The sequence below is a fragment of the Phaenicophaeus curvirostris genome, chromosome 1, assembly GCF_032191515.1.
Source record: "Phaenicophaeus curvirostris isolate KB17595 chromosome 1, BPBGC_Pcur_1.0, whole genome shotgun sequence".
In the NCBI taxonomy this organism is placed as follows: domain Eukaryota; kingdom Metazoa; phylum Chordata; class Aves; order Cuculiformes; family Cuculidae; genus Phaenicophaeus; species Phaenicophaeus curvirostris.
The window spans coordinates 115,966,947-115,987,448 of NC_091392.1; the positions used below are offsets into that span (position 1 = coordinate 115,966,947).

The following is a 20,502-nucleotide window of genomic DNA, read 5'->3' on the forward strand; positions in this document are numbered from 1 at the left end:
GAAAGCAAAATCCAGTGAATAACTTCTTTTTCTGAAACACCTTTTGAAAAAACACATCCAGCACCTCACAAAATCTTGTTGGGCCACTGACATTTAGAGGGGTTCTGTTTTTCTCACTGCAGCTATACAAGTGCTGAATGGATGCTGTGACACAGCACGTGTTACCCTATTGCCTTTTATTTATGGGTGCACTTTCGTTTCCCAGCCCTGAAATTGCTTTTCAGCACATCAAAAACATCCACTTTGAAAAGAAGATAAGCTTTGCTTCTCTTATTCTAACTGAATTTTTCCATGAAAATTCATGGCTTATTTCTTTTCAGAAAAAAAAAATCAAAACATACAGCATATTTATGAGTTAAAAAAATATTTAAGCAGAAAAAAAAATTACGTAGATGATATCGATGGCCTTATTTTTCTGGATTCTTCCATAAGGCTTCTTCATTTAAATACAGTACAATGTTAGTATTTGGGTTTTCATGAGGTTTTTTCCCACTACTTTCTTCTTCCTAACCAATCCCTTCACATCCACAGCTGCTTATATATTTTATTATAATTCAGAATGAACTGCAAAATATTTCAGATAAATACATTATTATCTCAAAATATTTCAAATTATGCTGCACATACATGTGAAAATTGTTATGCTTGTTGAGAGTCCTGCACTCCTGTGAAATTTAGTTATTAACAATTTATTTTAAAGAAATATTTCAGAGCACACTGACTATAATGAGTATTTCTTTGATTAGAATATATTTATACAGTTTTATTTTTTAAAAAAAATCTGCATACTATTTTGTATGTTTAAGGGATTAGTTTTACTTATTCTAGCATTTCAGTTGGTGTTATTTTTCTTTTTCATCTTAGAAATACTTTTTATTTTTTTAAACAAATGCCTTTCTTGTCAGTACTGTGTGAAAATCAGTTATAAATCAGAAGAGAAAATGGAGTCCATGGAAGGATTCTCAGTCCTCAGTATAGACAAAACACTCCTACAGGCACAAAACAAATAAGTCTGAAAAAACAGACATCTACGTTTTTCCACCATTATCACTCAGGTATTGCCTGGAGGATCACTAGCAAGAAAAATAGCAGAGAAAAAAAAGATGCTGGTTTTGTATCTATAATGCCTCTTTAAAGAATAACGTGGGTTTACTAAACAAGGGTAGCTGACTAGATACAGTGGGGCAGAATGTTTTACAAAGCGAAAGCAGTAAAAAAAAAAATTCTATGCCCCTGCAAAATCTTAGTCTATTTCTGTCTTTGTTAGTCCAAAAATTAAAACATTGGCTTCACAGCTGAACCCAAATGCATTTTCTGAGTTTGTCAGGAATTTGGTTCTGTGTTTTAATGAGGAAGGGGGAAAAAATACAAAGAAAAAAAATTCCCTAGGCGTGCAACTGAAAAACAAGAGTGCTGTATGTCAGCTCTGTTTTCCCTGCTGGAACGCATAATCCCTGAACAGAGCTTGCCCTGACCTTCCACAAGTAGCAGGGTAATTGTTCTTGGGGATTTTATAATATCACTATCTCTTTGAAAAGAATACCACAGATAAAAGAGGAAAATGAATTTGAATTTGCAGTGAAAGTGAGCATCCAGTACTGGGCTGTTCCCCAACTGGAAGAGAGCCAGACTCGATCCCAGGCAGAGAGCCAAGGTGACATCCTTGCTGTGGTGCAAATTCTGCAGCTGGAGAGTTGAGCTGGGCACAAAGGAAGGACCTTTGCATCATCTCCAGAGCAGATAAAGATTTAAAGGCGCTGGGCCATTAATTTTACCATCCTTCCTCACTACCAGACCCAGAAGTGGGCCAGCAGTTTAACACTCAAGTTTTGCATGGGGAAGCTATACAGAACAATCCCTCCAGGGCTCTGCAACAAAAGATAAATCCTTCAGAGGAGGGGAAGAGTACAAACCCAAAGCTGAAACCACAAAGACATACACAGGACACATCTCTCAATTTATAATTCCTCACAGTCCTCTCAAGCATGTCCCTAATGTCAAATCACCCCCTCTTGAGCTGCCCTTTTAGTTCTCCATGGTTGCACCTGACTGCTGTCCAACTTTGGGAAGCAGGGTGTGAAACACTCCCTCTCATTAATGCTGTTTATTGACCAGAGCTGCCTGTGAGGCAGAGGTGAGAGCCAGCCCTGGGGAGGGGGATCTGACCCAGGTTGGGGGAGTTTAGCTCTGTCCAGGTCAGGGCTCGTCCCCTAGCCACTACGCTGCAGAAGGGCTCAACTAGGACAGCTGCTCACCTGAGACATCAGCAGCGCCAGCATGAATTTTTAACTCCTCTGTTCACCGAAGCAGCAGTTGCTTTCAGTCCAACTCACTGCACAAGATGTGCAATCTTAGTTTTATGCAGAGGTGAAATTCCTGTATTAATTCATATTGAGTACGCACAACAGTCAGCGAGAAAAGTGGCAGTGTGGAGAGAGGAAAGTAAGAGGGATTTCTGTCATCCATATTGAGTAACTTACTTGAAAATGAACAGTGAGTATTCCATGAAGGTATTCAAATAAATACAGAGCTGTTCAGGTGCCAGTAGGGGAAAGAAAATTTGCCAGCGTAGATAAAGAAAGGACACAATGTGGTAGGAAAGAATAAGTTGCCACAGATATATGCCTGCATCTTTCAGTTCATTCACCCATAATTCTCTCTGGCAGCTGCATGATTAATTCAAAGATTTATTGATTTTTTTTTCTTCTTGCTCAATCCTGCTGACCTGCTTTTGTTGACAGGTCTGTGTGGATCACACTCCTCTGTCAGCTGAAAAGCATGGTATCATGTCAGTTTCCATGGACTGCAGTAAACATTTCAACTCACTCAATGTGAACAGTGTTCACATGCACAGTAAAAACATGCAGAGCTTATTTCAAATTAAGCAAACGTGAAATAACAAACTGGCAGGTTGTATTTTCCATGAAAAAATGCCTTTAGTTGCAATTATAACGCAATTTGGATAGTGGGAAAGAACATACAAACAGTTCAATCTTCTCCTATACCCTCACTTTGTCAGAAATTCAGCAGCTTTGTGTTCTAGAAAACCAAAGGCATTTTTGATACAGCAACTGTTTAAAATTAAAAAAAAAAATGTTTAGCCTTTGCATTCACCATCTTTCTGCAGCAGGACAGAGCATCTGCCTCTGTGTCACCCCAGTGCAGTACCACAGCTTGAACTCGCCTACCAGATCACAGGCTTTAAAACCTCACTTGATTCTAAATAAAAGATCTCCTGGCCTTCCTTGTAACTTTCCTCCATAGAGAAGGCATACATGCTATTAAAATAAGCCTTTACACTTTAGCAACACATGTGAAGGAACAGAGACATAACACTGATGTCACAGCAAATGAAAAGCTCTACCAGATAAGTACATCCAATTCTTTCTAACAAGTCATTCTTCTAATGAGCCTTTCAATCGAAATCGGAGTCTCAACAGGGAAGAGAAAGCAATTGAGCATCTGTATGGACATCTACAGCCCTAAAAAACTGAAGGTTTATCTACTTAATAGCACTGAGCTCTCCAATGATGTTTTATTTGAAATGTTCATCTTGTACCACGTACAGCACCAGAAAATACTATGCGTTACTCCCAGATGTCATCAGTAGGTATCTCCCTGATATATTAAAAATAATGAAAAAAAAGAAAAATCACAGTTTTTCTGTGATTTTTCCCTCTCAGCATGTAGCTAAACAATATACACATGCAAAAGCTGTACGGTATAAAGCATTCTGGGTAGTAAGGCACACACTAAAATGAATCTCATACATCAATTTTTGTCCCCTTATATCAAAACTGTCAAAGCTCATTGGCCGTCTGCTCAGGTTAGACAGAATCTTGATGGGAAATCCCAAGCATGCACTGCTTAATATGGTCATCTACTTATCCACTGCTGTTCAGGAAGGTGACAAGATCACAAGCCACGAGCAAGGCAGATTTGTTAGGAAGAAAACAATGCTATGATCATTATTTCAAAAAGTAGAAACAAAAATAAATAATAAAACTAAACCTAAAACCAGCACACTGATTCACCCAAGTGTGTTCCTGTTCCTAGCTCTTTGATTCCAAATCTGATAGCAATGAGTCTTGCTGTCTACAAATCAGACACCCAAGAATCCTGCATATCTAAGCAAGCCACTAAAAATATTGCTTCAAAAATTCAATTAAAGAAAAAAATATATGAACCAAAAACTGCCTGAAGAATTGTAAACAAAGAGCAAAGACAAAATGGAAATACGTTGAGTGAACACCTGTGAAGGTTACCAGACAGTCTGCTCTTATTTAACCTTTAATAAAGTTCGTGTAAACATCAAGTTAATTAAAATGCAGGCCATACTTATTTGAAGGTTTTATAAACCCCAGAGGGAATTAATATTACTGGAGCTGAGGGGGTTAGAAAAAACTGGGCAGATGAGAAAATGGGATTCACCCTAGGAAAACGAAAGAAATTTTAAATACATCTGGAGAGAAAATAATGTGACACAGATATTTCCAGTGAGAGACTAACTGTGCCACTGAATTCAATCATGCTGAAAGAAACCTTTTTATGACTGGCAACATGAATAACAAGGTGGTAAAACAGAAAAGTTAGGGCATCAGATTGGATAATGTTATGCATGGTCCAACAGACCCTGAGGCCCACAGAGAGATGTGATAAATACATATATATAAATACACACACATAACTATACACACATATTTTTGTATTTATACACACACTCATGGTTGCAAAGAGGGAAAGACAGAGAAAAAGGCATATATTAAAAAAAAATCTAAATCTTTCAAGCCTTAACACAGAAAGCAGAGTTACAACCTCCCTCTCTTCAACAGAGGAATTCTGAAGGGTTCCCAAAAAAAGAAAATTAAAGGTATGAGGAAAAAAAATAATAAATAAAGAGGACTAGGGGACTGTTGGGGAATATTTTTGTTTGTTTTTCAAGTGAATTGAGGGAAAGGATCCCTGCAATTGATGTAAATGGAGGGCTAACCGAAACAGAGGGGAAAAAAAAACTATGAAATGCTTCTCTCCTAGCATTACTGCATTACTGAAATGTCAAAAATATTGCTGCTATTTGTGAACCATACTAGTATTAAATTCGCTGGATGTAGCAAGGCAGAAAAGATTTTGACTTTCTGCACTTTAGGCACCAAGACACCCCAACTCATGCAAATTTTTCTCCTTCAATTCTCACAGCCAGCCATGTTCCACACCCTCAGAGCAGCCGAAATGTCTAGTCACGCCAAGGATGACCCACAACTTCCCACTACAGGGAAATAAAGGTCTCTCTGACATTAAAACCTCAGTTTGGCAAGGCTGCTTCCCTGTGCTGACTAAATGATTAGCAAACCACTCTTTTGCCTACAATCTTAACACTCCCGTTCCTCTGTGGTATCAAAACCTCATTCTACGACACGTGAATCAGGTGCTTGTCCCTTTTCATCCCTCCGAGTCACTATAAACATCTGCCTCCCATGAAACTGCTGAAATCCTCGCATACAATCCTACCAGTCCCACAGCCGTAATTTTAGAATAATTCACCTGATCAAAGTACTCCAGGGTAGTTAGGAGAAAGGAAACACGGAGTATAGGCTCAGAGTAGTCAGAGGAAAGGTTCTGCAATTAACAGTTGTAAATACATGGCCTTGCTCAGTTACTTTAGTTTACATTGAGTCAAAGGATAATGTGAAAAATGCTTGCACAAACACAGTGTTTCTCCACTTCCTAGGATTATAAGACATTCTCCTCTTTAAAAGATCAGAGTTCTCAGGAAAAATGCAGATACCTAGACATTTCTTAAATAATGTAGTAAATTACTTTTGCCTAGATCCCCTTAGGAACATAGTTTTGTTGAAAGATAAAGTAAGGAAGTAATATATTTTCTTTAGAGATGGGCAAATGCACTTCACACGTCTTCAAGAAGCTTAGAAAACATGTTACAGTAACACCAAACCTATGGTCAGACCTGAGCATTGGTGAGCACTACTCATTTTAGCTTTCCTGGGAGTCTGGGAAGGTCAGCAAATGTATGCGTCTGACTACTTTACTCTGTGTGCTATCACAACTTTCAACAGGAGAATTAAATCTCACCAACATATTTCTAGTGAAAGGGAGTTTACGCTAATTTTTTTTTCTATTTGTTTTATAAACGTTACTATTATTTAAGCATTAAAAAAAAAAAAAAGTACTCTACATTCCACTCCACCCAGACCTGGAAAGAGTCCTGCATCTATAGCATTCAGTGATGTAGGTCAAGTGTTTGCTGAATGCTCTCTGGTTAGCAACCATGATTAAGCCTTGACATCAAACCCAAACAAGAAAGATCATAGCTCGTCTCTACTAGAAACAGCCTCAATCAAATGGCTGGACTTAATCCCTGTGATCATCAGCAATAATCTAATTCTGAATACAAGACTGCACACAGGACCACTCTCCATAAAGAGAGATTTGTTCTTTTTGCACTAAGTACAAACCTCATGGCCAAAAAAACAGCAATGGCTCTGTGTAAACTGAACTGCTGCTATAATCTCCAAACCCCAGCACAAAAGAAAACTGCAGTGCTGTATTTTAGATGCCACCCTGTGATAACTACTGGCAAACTGACTGCACACTGTCAATCGCAGCAGTTCAGAAAAGCCCTTTGTGAAGAAAGGGCTCCAAGAGCCCCTGAGTCTTTTAAAGACAAGGATTGAGGAACCACGTGTAAATAAATAATGCAACTCATTACATCAAATGTAGGTCATTGTACATCAGTGACACTTCTCAAGCCGTGGTCTAGTGTGCCTAATTTCTGGCCGATGGAAAGTATGCTGGCTGGAAGGCTCCTCAGCTGTCATCTGCACGTCAATCACAGCCCTTCAGGGAACCGTGTTCCATTCATGCTTACATACCTTTCCCCTGCTATTCTTTCAGTGCATATTTAAATATACCATTGTGCACAGTCATTATCTGTCTCTCTTCTACCTTTTCTAAGCAGTCACTCTCTATGTATAAATCAAAGATTCTTACATGGTATGTCATTAAACAGGAAAATGGGAATTCAGAAAGGTCAGGGCATGAACCTATTTATGATCCTGCTCTTGGCAATAAGCTATTCAGATACACGGAAAAATTCAAAATCCCTCATAATTATCAGCATCAGGACAGGAGGCATTCATAACAGAAGTAGAGTATGTAGAGCCAGACCAAATTTAATTCTTCAGCCTTTTTCTTTCCATCTGCTCTCCATTCTCCTTTTTTCTCTCTCTGCTGATCTCTTATACTGACCTTTATTTTTAATAAACCTTTTCTGCTCGCCTTCCCTGGAACCACATCCAGTCTTTGCTTTCTCCAGGGCTAATTAATACATGAATGGACTCTGCTTTTAGCTTCCACCTAAGCAGAGCAAAATCAGTACTTATTTTGTCTTTATCTTCCCTTCTAGTCCAGCTTCACTGTTCAGCACATGAAGAAGAAATACTACGAGTCAAGCACTAGTCTCACATCTGCCTTGTAGTTGCTTAACACGAGCAGTAGCATAATCTGTGTTGTGGCACATCTCTATACTATTGCTCCTTGGTTTTATGGCTGTTGTTACAAAAATATACTTTGCTGCACACTTTGGTCCTGCAGAGCCTAGGCTGTTTTCAGTAGTTGCAAGGTCAGCACAAAGCTGATTCCAAATGTCTCTTTCTTTGGGAATGGTTTGTGAAGGAAAGGAAACTTGACCATTGAGCAAGCCATATACAGCTATCAGTCATACAATCTTCCAGGATTATTTAAGCTTTTCTGTTTAGTGTCATCTAATGAAAATGCACAAAAGCTAGCTACTGATAAAAGAGAAAACTGCACTTCATTATGCTACTTATTATAATTTAAATTAATTTCAGACTCAGTTTTTAATCAACTGACAGTATATAACTCTTCAGAAAAGAGATCCTGAAGCTACAGGTGTAGAGCTTGGTAGAGCAGTAACCTGCAGTTTGTGAGCCCCTTAAGATTTCTGAGTTACCGCTGGTCCTTCTATTTTATCAACATCTCAGAGATTGTTAGGCAAGACACACACGACTGAAAAGTCTGTTTGCTTTTGCCAGCAAGACATAGATGGGCAAATAAGATACATTTTACACATTTGAGGCACACTGACAAGGGCAAAGGTCTGCTGCTATCCTAGTCTATCACGAGAGTTTGTAATGTAGCTGTATCTAGTTGAGATGGATGAACACTTCATCTAACAATTGTTATTCAAAATTGATCATTCCAGTATGAAAAGATTTCTGTGTATTTATTGTTGGAAGTTGGGGTTTTCTACTTTTCCCTATAACAGATTCATCCAAATAATTGGGTATGCCTTGCTTTAAAAAAATCTTTTTCCTGCTACCTTGGCCCGTAGAGGATACCCTGAAAAAGCCTTTTGGCCTCAGATTTGCTATCACATTGAAAGACAAATTGTAGGAGCAAAACCTGACAGACAGACAAGTACATGGACACTTTTTCAGTTCTCAGCTGTTCTCAGACATGGAAATTTCATGCAATTCAGTATTTCTGGCTCCAAACATCAGCACCTTCCCCTTTATTGAGCAAGGGGTCTGACCTATCTGGACACTCCTTGGAAACACTGTAGCAATATGTCTTAACATGTTCCAACTCCCAACTTCACAAACAACAGGAGGCATGACATAACATTGCAGAAAACAGAACATGCTTTTGCCCAGCCATATTTATAACATAATTTAATTACTATGGACACCGTTGTGCTCTCTGAAAGCTATGTATACAGACAAAAGTGGGTATGTCCAAGAGAGTACACTCCAAGATCAAAAAAATCTCACCATCTTAATCATGCAATATGCCTCTTCAACACTTTTTTTCTAAGAAGCTAGCTTTTTTTTTTTTACATTATAAAAGTAAAAATTCTTTGCTTTTCTTTAAAATGTTGAATTTACACAAAAAGAGAACTGATATCTAGAACACTAACAATAGCTGAAATAAAGGATACTGGTTCATCTACATATCTCTTGCTCCTGGTAGTCAGAATGAGACTACAGATAGACAGGTATATGAAATACATGTGTTCTAAAAGTATTTCATTGTGGTTAAACTCTGTCAGGAAAAAAAAAACCTTCTCTGTTGGACTACTTGCATGTGGAGCTTCACCACTGAAAAGCTGCCCTGCTTCCTGTCATAGGGGTCTTCCATTCCCTCCTGTAAGGTATAAGCTTGCTGGACCACTCTCATCCTCTATTTGAAACAGATATATCATCTCAGTGAAAATGTTCATCTCACTTTTTTCCTCTTCCCCTTCTTTTTTTGTCTTTTCTTTTTCTTTCTTTTCAAGTAAACACTACATAGTTTTCCCACAAAAGACTTGTCCACCTCAAACCACAATAATCATCCCTCTGTGATTCCTGCTCTTTCACAGGGGAGTTTTCCCCTCAAGACAGCTCTCATTTTTGCTGGTGTTAATGAGTAACCAATAATCAGTTATATTAATAAGCAAGAACAAAACCAACAAGAATTTAATATTTTCAGATATTAAATGGCAAGAAAAGAAGCACAGCAATCAATCTGGTTTAGTACACAGAAAAAAACCCAACATGCTATCAGTAGCTATATAAGCAAGCATATGCATTTCCTCAGAATATTGATCGTTAGTTGAAAACAGCTCAATAATCATGTTACATCTTGCATCCTATTCATCAGCATTGGCATTCTAAGAAGACAGGCTTGATCAATATCAATCATTCAAGTTCATGGCTACATTATTGCAAAATTGATTATGGGTAAAACTCAAGGCAGTTGTTTCATAAAACATGTGTTGGTTCTGGTTTTCAAATGCTCTCACTATTAAGCTGCAATTAAGTCGTATAAGTGGCGAACAAACAAATCCTGCAATCATTATAGTTAAACTGGAGCACTGTTCTCCTGCCTCACTTTTGCCCTTGCATGATAGCTAGCATTAAGCTGTAATCTAACCTGTGATTTCATATCTGAAACTAAATCTTTTCTATTATGTAATTCAATATAATAAACTGAGATTTTTAATAGCATTAGTTTTAGTAAATTATGTTTTATTTCCATTTAGATTTCCAATTGTTGAAATTAGGGTTTGTGAGATAATTAGAAACTAGGGTTTACGTGCTGAAATTTGTAATAGATTTTTAATGACTGCAGCTTAGTAAACCACAGTCAGAAGCTGCATTAAGGGGAAAACAAAAAACAAAACAAAACAAAAAGATTAAATTTAGTTCCATCAGTTAAATATTATTACATATTTTTTCTACCAAAAAGTTCAGGGTTAAAATCAATATAGGCTAACCAGAATGAAATTATCTTAAAACAGCAGCTATGATGGTCTGCAGAAACACCGCACTTTCTTCCCTATCAATAAAACACACAGAGAAATAAAATCTATAATATGATTCATATAGAAACATAGCTATTTCCAACATATTGAGGAGAGGTACAAAAATCATTTCCACACACTGTAGTATCATAAACGTAAACACATTCTTAAATACACTCTGCAGCAACATTCAACTTATAATATTTCTTTCCATTCTGTCTTACCCTGGAACAGCGTATTTCAAATTCCTTCACATGTTAATCATTTGTATGTGCAACAACAGCTGCACTGTGTGTCATACATAATTTAGATATATACCATACTAAAAAATATTTTTCCCACATATGCTTTGCCCTATGAATTTCTTGCAATGATTATGCTTAAAAATGTTGGATATTCTTTGCTTGAATTCCCTGTACTTACTGTACAATGCCTCACACTTCCTTACTTTGTCAGTAAATAGATTAATGCACATAACTGCTCTAGAATAGATTGTTTCACTTCAATATGTTTGGCTCACAGCACAATCTACAGTGTCCTTAAGCCTCCGGTTTCATCTATGAAGATATGAGATTAAAATGTTATGAAAGTATTGATATCGATTACATACCTCATTTAAACATAACCCAACAAATTTAGACTTGGGATTTCTTCTAATCCATGAGTAACATTACTACAGAAAAACAATTACAACTGAATATAAGCTTTGTGAAACTCATCTTTCTTTGGCACGCAGGGGTTCCTTATCAAAGTTAAAATATGAACGCACTGTCACAGCACCAGGAAGCTGATTTTATGTCTGGTATAAAATGAAAATCATGTTATTTCCCCCTCCAGCATGCTAGAAAAAGTAGGGCTGTCTGAAACCTTCATGTCACACACGGTCATAGGGATGCAGCAATGCTAATGTGAAATACGTTACTGGAAAGATGACATACCATTCAGCTATAATTGACTCAAAGTAAACATCAGGCATTTGGGAGGAAAAAACAGGAACCATAGCTGCCATTGTCAATTGGAAAAGAAAGCTGTAACAGCCTACCTGAGACAAGCGAGACTGTGTCTTTCTCCCATGAGACAACAGTGATGTATGCCTCCACAGAGGAGGGGATAATGCACTTGAACACTGCTACATTGCCTCTCATGGCTTTCTGGTCCTCCACACGGACTGTATAGGGTTCCCGTAAAACTAAAGAAAAAATAGAGGAGCTTTTATTAAACAAGTCATAATCACACACCCTATCCAGTTCCTCGATTAGCCTTGCAAAGTTCTCCCAAGAAGGTTACTCAGACTGTTAATTCTTTTGTCTCAGTAAGTGATACAGTTTTGCAAGGCTGACTGCAAATTAATATGAATGAATTCCCAGATCTTTTTGTTTCCTCAAAATCTGCATTTCATCGCATTTCTGTGTTCTTTGCCTACATAATTCTGAGGGCAAGGAGAAAGACTTTTGTAAGAACGGCCTTTTTTATGGGTAAATAATATTATATATTCCATTACTTGTCTAGTTTCTTATGCCATGTCTCTCATCACAAATTGTGTCCTCAAAAGGTACAAAGTATATACAAGTACTCTACATGAATTAGACATCCAGAGGGTAGAAGAGAAGGTCAGTGTCATTCAGGATTTCGAAGACGTTAGAACCAAAGGAGAAAAATCAATGAAGGTGACAGCCAGAGAAAAAGCAAGGTGTCTAGAAACACAGAGAAATAGTAGTAGGTAAGGTAGGGGGTACATTCAATTAACCAGCACAGAAAGAAATAGGTTAATGGTAGGAAAACAGAAATTATGATTCAGAGTTGTATTAAACAGCATGCGGGCAGTTAGATACAAGATATGACTTAGCTAGCATCTGGAAGAATTAGTTTAATGGACAAAGAGAAAAAAAAGAACAGCTAGAGAAATCCTTTACACTGAACTAACATTGCTGGGATGAGATGAAGCTGCGTTGTGTAGAAGAATGGAAAGAAGGAAAATCCTGACATTGAAAGAATTCAACGAAGAACGAGATGTGAAAAATCCTGTGAGCAGCAGTTAACGGAGAAAGTGGCAGAGCACAGAAGAAACAAAAAGTGAGTGAGTAAGACAGGAAGGACAAGCACCAACATAGACTTTCCACAGGACCATAAGGGCAAGGTGCAAACCCAGAAACCACCACAGTCAACAGAGTTACAAATCTTGAGGTGCCAAACAAAGCTGTGTATCTTGAATTGACAAACAGTTTCAATGAAAATAGGATGAAAATGATGTATGCGTCTGAGGCACGTATATGCCTGAGGGTAAAAGTTACTGGGAAGAACAATCCCAGTGTAGCAGTGTAACCAAGTCAGCAATGCTGCACTGCCACATTACAGTGACATTTCTTGCCTACGTGTCTTGCCAACAAACGTATACCAACCCATACCAACTGCATTTAACCACATAGAATCTTGACTGAAAAGTTGGTAAATCCTTTGAAGAGTTTACAAAAGTATTTCTATATGCCAGCAACACTGGAATCTCTAAATGTCAACCCTACTTACAAAGCACCTAAAGAAAAAAGGCAGAGTACTGAAATGTAACTATACTTTTCACAAATGCAAACAGTGTCAACTTTTCAGGTCCAGTGTTACCAATGCAAAAAAAGAAGACTGAAGTTTGCCATCCCAAACAAGATTGTAGCACTATAGCAGTTAGGTACTCCAATCAAAAGCAAATAAATTTAATTATAAATTAAATATCTTTTCAAAAATCAAATCCATCTTCTGTAATAAGAAAGACAACACTAGTTGGGTTTTTTTTAAGTCAATAATTTCTTTTTAATCAAAGGTTAAGTTTCTTAACCCTTTTATAAGTGCTGAACTGATATCATAAGCACCTTTAATGCAATGACTTTACAACACTGGCTGCCCTGTAATGAAGCAGCCCCCTAATCTTGTTCTACACTCGAGGGAATGGCACATAGATCATTTTAATGATGCTGACTTTTCCCTAATGCTCATGCTCCAACCATCATTTACAGAAAGGCTTGTTTAGCTGCAGTATTGTAATGTACTGTGAAAGGTATTTGTATTTTTCAGAACAGCTGGCCATTTTGAAAATCTGTCTAGTTTATCACTTCAGTAGAATCAAACACAGAAATCATATGTGGGGCACAAAAACTGGATAGAGGTTTATTAATTTCCTTGCTTAAAAAGTTTACATTATGGCAATTCCAAAGGCACCTGAGTTATTTCCAGATAGTAGTGTTGCCAGTTCCCATGAATGCTTGCTGACTTTTCTTTTAAATCCCAATTCCCCAAGTCATGAATTTATATGAGAATTTCAGCCTTTGCTATAAAGATTTTTTTTCCCCTGCCATGACTGAAAAGGAAAGCTTGAAGTTGAAACAGGGTTATACACCTTAACTCAGATGTAGGGGCCTGAAAGAGGATTGGGTTTGGGTATGTAGGTGTGGGGAGGATAATTTTTGGGGAGTTGGGGAAATGTGTTGCCTCATATGCAAAATTACATGCAAAACCACAATTAGAACTATCTATGAGCTGGAACTCATTTGTAACACTATCCATGTTCTTGGGGAAGCAGCTAAATGAGCTTTAGACTTTCTGGGGAAGCAGCTAAATGAGCTTTAGACTTTCTTATGATGATTGTGAGAATAGGTGGGGTTTTATTAGTCTTTGTAAAACTGCGTTATGATCAAATGATCCACGGATGGCTTCTGCATCCTTAGGGAATCCTACTGCTGTTGGAGGGCACTGGAAGGAGGAGGGGATGGAAAAGAAAAGAGATTAGAAAATGCCTCCCAAAAATGGTGCTAATTAGGGCCAATCTGAAATTGTGTACAGATTTCACATGGATAGAAATGTAATTGAAAGGAATACAGAAACACATGAAGTTTATCACCCCATATTTGAGTATCGCAGGGTTTAGCATCTGAACATAAAATACACTTATTGGCACATGAAGAAGATTGTCTCAAAATTGTATTTTTCCATGATTGGAGATTTACACAAGCCTTTGGATAAGATACTTACTAACATCTACTGTCTGCCATCAGGCACAGTGGCAACCCTGATACATAGTATCAGTGCATAGGAAGGAAAGGGACTTGTTGAACTTGAGGTTTAACTTAAGGAGAACTGAATATTTTCAGGAGCAGCGTATACTGTTATAGAAACTCCACATATATGCAACACGTGAACTTCCTTCTACTAGCCGTTTCTTGTGGAAAAAAAAAAAAACACTTTTCTAGACTAAAATTTTAACAACACATGAGTTTCCTAGAAATCTGTGGGTTTTTTCTTGCCTTCTAGATCTCTTCAAACTACATATCACTGAATGTTAGTTTATTGTTAAGAAGAAGAGAACACATCCTCTTATTTAAAAGGAGAGTCACAGAAAAATTTGCCTAACTGTTCACAGTTTTCCCTATGTAATTCTTGTGAAGGCATATCTCCAAAGGAAAAACACATCTTTCCTGAGAAAAGACTAGCATAGTCCCAAAACCAACAAAGAGGTTACCGGGATTTGATTTGTGCAGAGTCAGCTCCCAGACTAGCTTCTGTTTGTTTGTTTGAATATTTTAATTAATTGAAGTGGGTAGACAAAACCTTCAAAAACTATGCAACCCTGTGTTTATGTGTTGAAACACAAGACCTGATTTTGATCCCACTCTAGTTCTCCACTGGCTGACTCAGTCTGCACACAGTCAATATAGAAAACAGACATAAAACAATTATGCTCATTTGCACCTTCTACCTTAAACAGGAAGCACTGCCTATGGACCAACACCAGTCGCTGAATCTTTACACAAGTTTCTCTCTCAGAAAAAAGCACAACTGAGTACAAGCAAATTATATGGCATGCAGTTAGGAAAGCATTCTTCTTCTCTTCCAGTCCCTATACAAAACCCAAATATCACATCCTTTTCCCTTACATTTTTTTAATGAGTAAACATGGTCTGATTAATAATTTCATTACTGGCTCAGTTTTCCTTATGCTTGTACTGAAGCTCAACAAATTATGATGTTTGGAAAGCTAAGTGCTCACTATCAAAATAAATTAAATCAGAGAGGAGAGGAAGAATCCTTTATTTTATTTAATATTGTGAAAAGTTTAGAGGTTACACTTCTGGCATATCTCCTTTGATGAACAGCTGCTGCTACTCTTTTTTCTGAAACACCCAAGTTTCTTCCCTCCTCAAGCATATTTGAATCCAATACAAGACCATACTTACCAGCCTTAATGTGAACATCCTGACTTCTGATTTTCCCTGAAGGATTTTCAGCTGTGCAATAGTAAGTGTTATCATGGATTAAGTTATTAAAGCTTGAAGGAGGGAAGGGGAAAATTTGGAGAGTGCCATTGGGGTGGACGTGGCGGATCCCTGGGACATCGTAGATCTCCTCGCCCGTTGCTAGGTACCATCTGAGCGTCACAGGGGGGATCCCTGCTGCTGGGCAGGGTACCAATGTCCCTGTGGTGCTAGCAAACACTACCTCTTGCAAAGATGCATTGACAAAATACAGACTGGCGTGTAGATCTTCACTGAAAACTGCAAGACAAAAAAAGAAAAAGAACAGACCTTGAAAATCTAGGAAATTTCAGCTACATACGAAACAATTTGACTGTTATTTTCCACAAAATCAAACATCTGGATCCTAAAACAACCTCTAATAAAATGTTTCTTGTTTTGGAAGAAAATACCTCCAGATTAAACACACTTACTGATTTACATCCAAAAAAGAAACTGGCAACCCCTTTCTCTGCAGTGTAAATTGAAGCAGATCCGATCACTTTTACATTTGCTGATGCAGCACTCTTTGTAAGGCCAGCAAAAATCCAGCAGTAATCTACTTGCACAGAATTTCTAGAACGAAATTTCTGCCTGGAACACAGGCAGTTTCTGTGAGCGTTTATAAATTTAGTTTTACAGTCTTTCCATGGCAAAAAGATTTATAGGTAATAAAAAGAACTGAGCATTCCTTAATAAAAATTCCTTAAAAAATACATACTAAGACTTAACACAGATACAAGTTAATAAATACATCATATAATTTGGTCAGGTGTTTTTAGCAAGACCTATAAACTAATCTTGGTTCTGCCATCCATGTGACGTAAGTCCCCCTTCCAACCTTAACCCACAGATTCTGTAATATGGAAAGAAGTTGGTATTTGTCAGAACACAAGGTTAGCCCTTATACTTCCGAACACTTCTGCCATGGGCTATTCAGCTGCTACCCAGAAGGCTGAAGGCTCCAGGTGGCTTGAAGGTTCCTCAACATTTCATACAAAATGCCTTCCTAAGCCTCTGCCTGAAGGCACATCAGCATTATGCATGATTTTGTTTTCCAATAAATATTAGGAGATATTACCAACACCACCACTCTGCTGTACATTGACATATACTGCTCACTCGTGAAAAACTTTTTTTTTTTGCTTGACACAAACAGAGAAATGTGTATATTTCACTATATCATGAATATGGTAGATTCTGACATTATTTTTTTCTAAAGTAAGTCTGATAAAAGGTAAGTTTTTGAAAAGATGACCATAGCGCACCAGGCCCAAGCGAGCATTGACTAGACAGATTCCAAGCTCAGCCCTCATTTGCATAAGATGGATGCTATCATCCTGCAGAAATAACTTGCAATCCTGACACTGTGTCAGGAACTGCCTTGTCTACCCCTGCCACTTAGTCTTACGTAGCTTGGAGCATAAAACGTCTTTTTTTTTTTTTTTTCATTCTCCCTTTTGACATCTTGAGGAGATATAATGTGGGAAGATATTCTTTTCTAAATACCATCTTGGTACTGACCATCAGGACAGACCAACTCAAAAAATAATGGAACCAGCTCTTGGAATCCCTGGAAAGAAAACTGTAAGAGAGAACCTCCTAAAGCAATACAGAAAGAAGTCTGCCATGCAGGAGGCATCACAGAATAGGATGAAAGGGACATGGAGATTAGAAAGAAGACATTTCAAGCACTGGAGCTGATGACTCCCTGCATATAGATGAGACAGATGCTACTACAGAATAAAGTTCCTAAGAAGAAACAAATTCTTCCTAGTTGGCTCAGCCCTAGTAAAAATTTGGGTATCTGGAACGCAAAAATAGGCATAATAGGGCTAAGCACAGACAGAATAAGGGCTGAATAAGATGGTGCCATTTTTACATAATTGTATTTCTAATTATAGTTGTACTTTGAATCACAGAATCATATTGTTGGTAACATAATAGAGAACTAAAAAAAAACAACTCAAATTTGCCATTATTCATCTGCTGTACAAGATATTCTCTACAAATACAAGTGAAACTATCAACAGGGCATTTTAATTTCCATTGGCCTACAAGACATTCACATAGAAATAATAACTACAGTTCACATTTGCCAACTTTTATTATGCTATACTGCTTCTTAACAGATATTCATGTAAAAAACAGTAGATTTGCTGGCCGAGAATAAAGAGGTGAAAACCAAATTGCAAATGCCATAAAAAACCAGAGAATATCAAGAACTGCGTTTGACATTTCCATAGAATCTAACTTCCTAATCAAAATGCAGCACAGTTGAACTACAGACTCATATTAGCAGCAAATAACAATGAATTTTTCCAGCTGCTTTGTAACCCCTGTAGAAGCTTTCTCTAGTTTTGACAAACTTTGCATCCATCAGCCGATACAACAGTGCTTCATTTTAAAACAGCATCTGGTACACATTCGTCTTAATGGCAGACACAAAGACACTAAGAACCCTGGAAAATAATTGCAACGTATAATACACACATACATACACAATGCTGACAATCCAGATGCGTTTCGTGGTGGAAAGCAATGTATAAGCTACCCTGAGACGTTCAACAACAAAAAAGGGATTTCAGAATCTTTTATTAAAAAGATATTTCTCTGCAACGTTCCATAGGGAGAAAGTAATTAGCTGAAAAACAGAACAAGTGATATATAAAAACTTAATTGAAACTGAGACAAGTCAAAGATGATATGTAATTATGTGTTATTTAATGGTAAAATATGGTTCAGCTAAACAGCATATTTTACAGTAAGCAGAAGCATGATTAGACTAAAAGTTGCAAGGGAAAGAAAAGAGAGTGCAAGTCCATGAAAGTTATAGATACAGAACACTGAAGATAAATACCTGAAGAAAAAAAATGACAAGAATAAAAAGGGGGGGGAGTTAGAGAGATTCTACCAACTGCCTAAATGCGATTTGGAAAACAACTCTTTTGAAGCATTTTGTCTCCAGAATGACTGAAATTGCAAGAGCCAAAAAAAATCAGGCACAGGCCTGCCCCTACATCCAGCTCTGCAGGAATGGACCTCTACAATGCCTCTAAGCCAGAACTGAAATGGCTTGCAGTTTAACCTGACTACACCTGACACAGACAAAGATGACATCAGCACTTTCAAGGAGAAGACATCGCTTAGCATTCCAAGGGAAGGAAAGATTTCTCCAGAATGTTTATTATGAAACCAATAATATGTGATGGGAATGGGAGGAAGCCAACACCTCAGCAGCATTCAGTGGACGCCCCAACTAAAATGATAAGGTGACAGTCAGCACCTGCAGGTACTTCAGGGCAATTAGGCAAAGACCTATGCTCTTGAACGTGTGGTTATAGAAGCACATAGAGAGTTTAACAGATCAATACGCATAAGACACCACTTAAGTCTCAGGTTGAACAGATGCCACTGTCTTAACACAAGAAGTATCCTTCCTTCCTTCCTTCCTTCCTGCCTTCCTTCCTTCCTTTTAATTTTTTTGCAAGTTGAGTCAAAATTCCTTAGACTCAACTACTTGAAGTGATAAGGGGAACTGACAGAGTATAACAGCCAAGGACATTTCTCCTGTATTTCAGGGACGACAGCACTGCTGCGTTGTGCCTAGCAAAATGCTGAATATGTCAGCCAGATAGAAAATTTCTTTTAGCACTTGAGAAATCTCCTGTCAAGTAAACTGGCTTATCTCACAACAAGCTGGTCGGTGGGGCTCCAAGTCAATCACAGTCAGGAACAGAAAGTGAGACTGAGCACTGTATAGCCACCCTGGATAGATGTAACCAGACTAGCTATGAAGATCTAGACTGGGGTTTGTGTTTTGGTTTGTTGAGAGGTGATCTTTACTTCCTTCTAGTATGTCACTCCTTTCTCCAGGTCTTCAAAGTGTTGCAACTTGTACATACATATATGCTGTGTACTTGGAAGGTTGCCTTTAAGGGCCTACAAATAACACTTCTGATATTTCTGCCTATAAGGGTGTCATTTGTCAAAACTTCATTATATATCACATAAGGCAAAACAGGCTGAAACTGATGCTTCATAATCCTCCTTTTTAAAGGGCAGAAGGAGGTGTCACTAAGATATAAGAAAGAAGATGCCCAACTTAAACTACCATACTGTGTCAGGCTTGGACTTGCTCTGTGTAGGATCTCATTCCCTGGAGGGATCAGCATCAGCTGTAACAAAGAGATGAAAGTAGACATGCAAAAGCAAACTGTGAAACTATCTGTACACAGGAGATCCTTAATACACAAGAGGTACTTAATGCCTTGTTTGCCTCAGACTTTAATAGTAAGCAAAGCTGTTCCCTGTGCATACATACCCAGGAGCTTGAGGAGCAGAGCAAAGCTCCCATGATCCAAGAGGAGGAATTAGAGACTTGCTTGCCCAGCTAGACACCCACAAGTCTATGAGGCCAGATGGGATCCACTCAAGAGTATTGAGGGAGCTGGTGGATGTGCTTGCCAAACCCGTTTCCATCATCTTCCAACAGTCCTGGAAGACTGGGGAAGTCCCACTGGACTGGAGGCCGGCTGATGTTGTGCCCATCTACAAGAAGGGTCGCAGGGCCTGTCAGTCTGACCTCAGTGCCAGGGAAAGTCATGGAGCAGGTGATCTTGAGTGCTATCATGAAGCACATGCAAGAGAACCGGGTGATCAGGCCCAGTCAACACGGGTTCACAAAAGGCAGGTCTTGCCAAACTAACCTGGTTGCCTTCTATGACAAAGTGACTCAACTACTGGATGAGAGAAAGGCTGTGGATGTGGTCTTCCTGGACTTCAGTAAAGTCTCTGACACAGTTTCTCACAGCGTTCTGCTTAGGAAACTGTCAGCCTCTGGCCTGGACAGGCGCACACTCTCCTGGGTGGAAAACTGGTTGGATGGCCGGGCCCAGAGAGTGG

General features: G+C 38.3%; 2 protein-coding genes across 2 annotated transcripts in view; one reads left to right on the forward strand and one right to left on the reverse strand.

The window, feature by feature from the left end:
• Nucleotides 1–20,502, forward strand: part of SH3BGR (SH3 domain binding glutamate rich protein) — a 614,594-nt gene that overhangs the window by 576,748 nt on the left and 17,344 nt on the right. The window lies entirely within an intron of this gene.
• Nucleotides 1–20,502, reverse strand: part of DSCAM (DS cell adhesion molecule) — a 456,923-nt gene that overhangs the window by 367,246 nt on the left and 69,175 nt on the right. Inside the window, exons 2-3 of the mRNA XM_069872134.1 lie at nt 15,541–15,858; nt 11,367–11,513 (exon numbers count right to left, since the gene is read on the reverse strand). Of these exons, the coding sequence (XP_069728235.1) occupies nt 11,367–11,513; nt 15,541–15,858 (465 nt within the window). The remainder of the gene's footprint in view (nt 1–11,366; nt 11,514–15,540; nt 15,859–20,502) is intronic.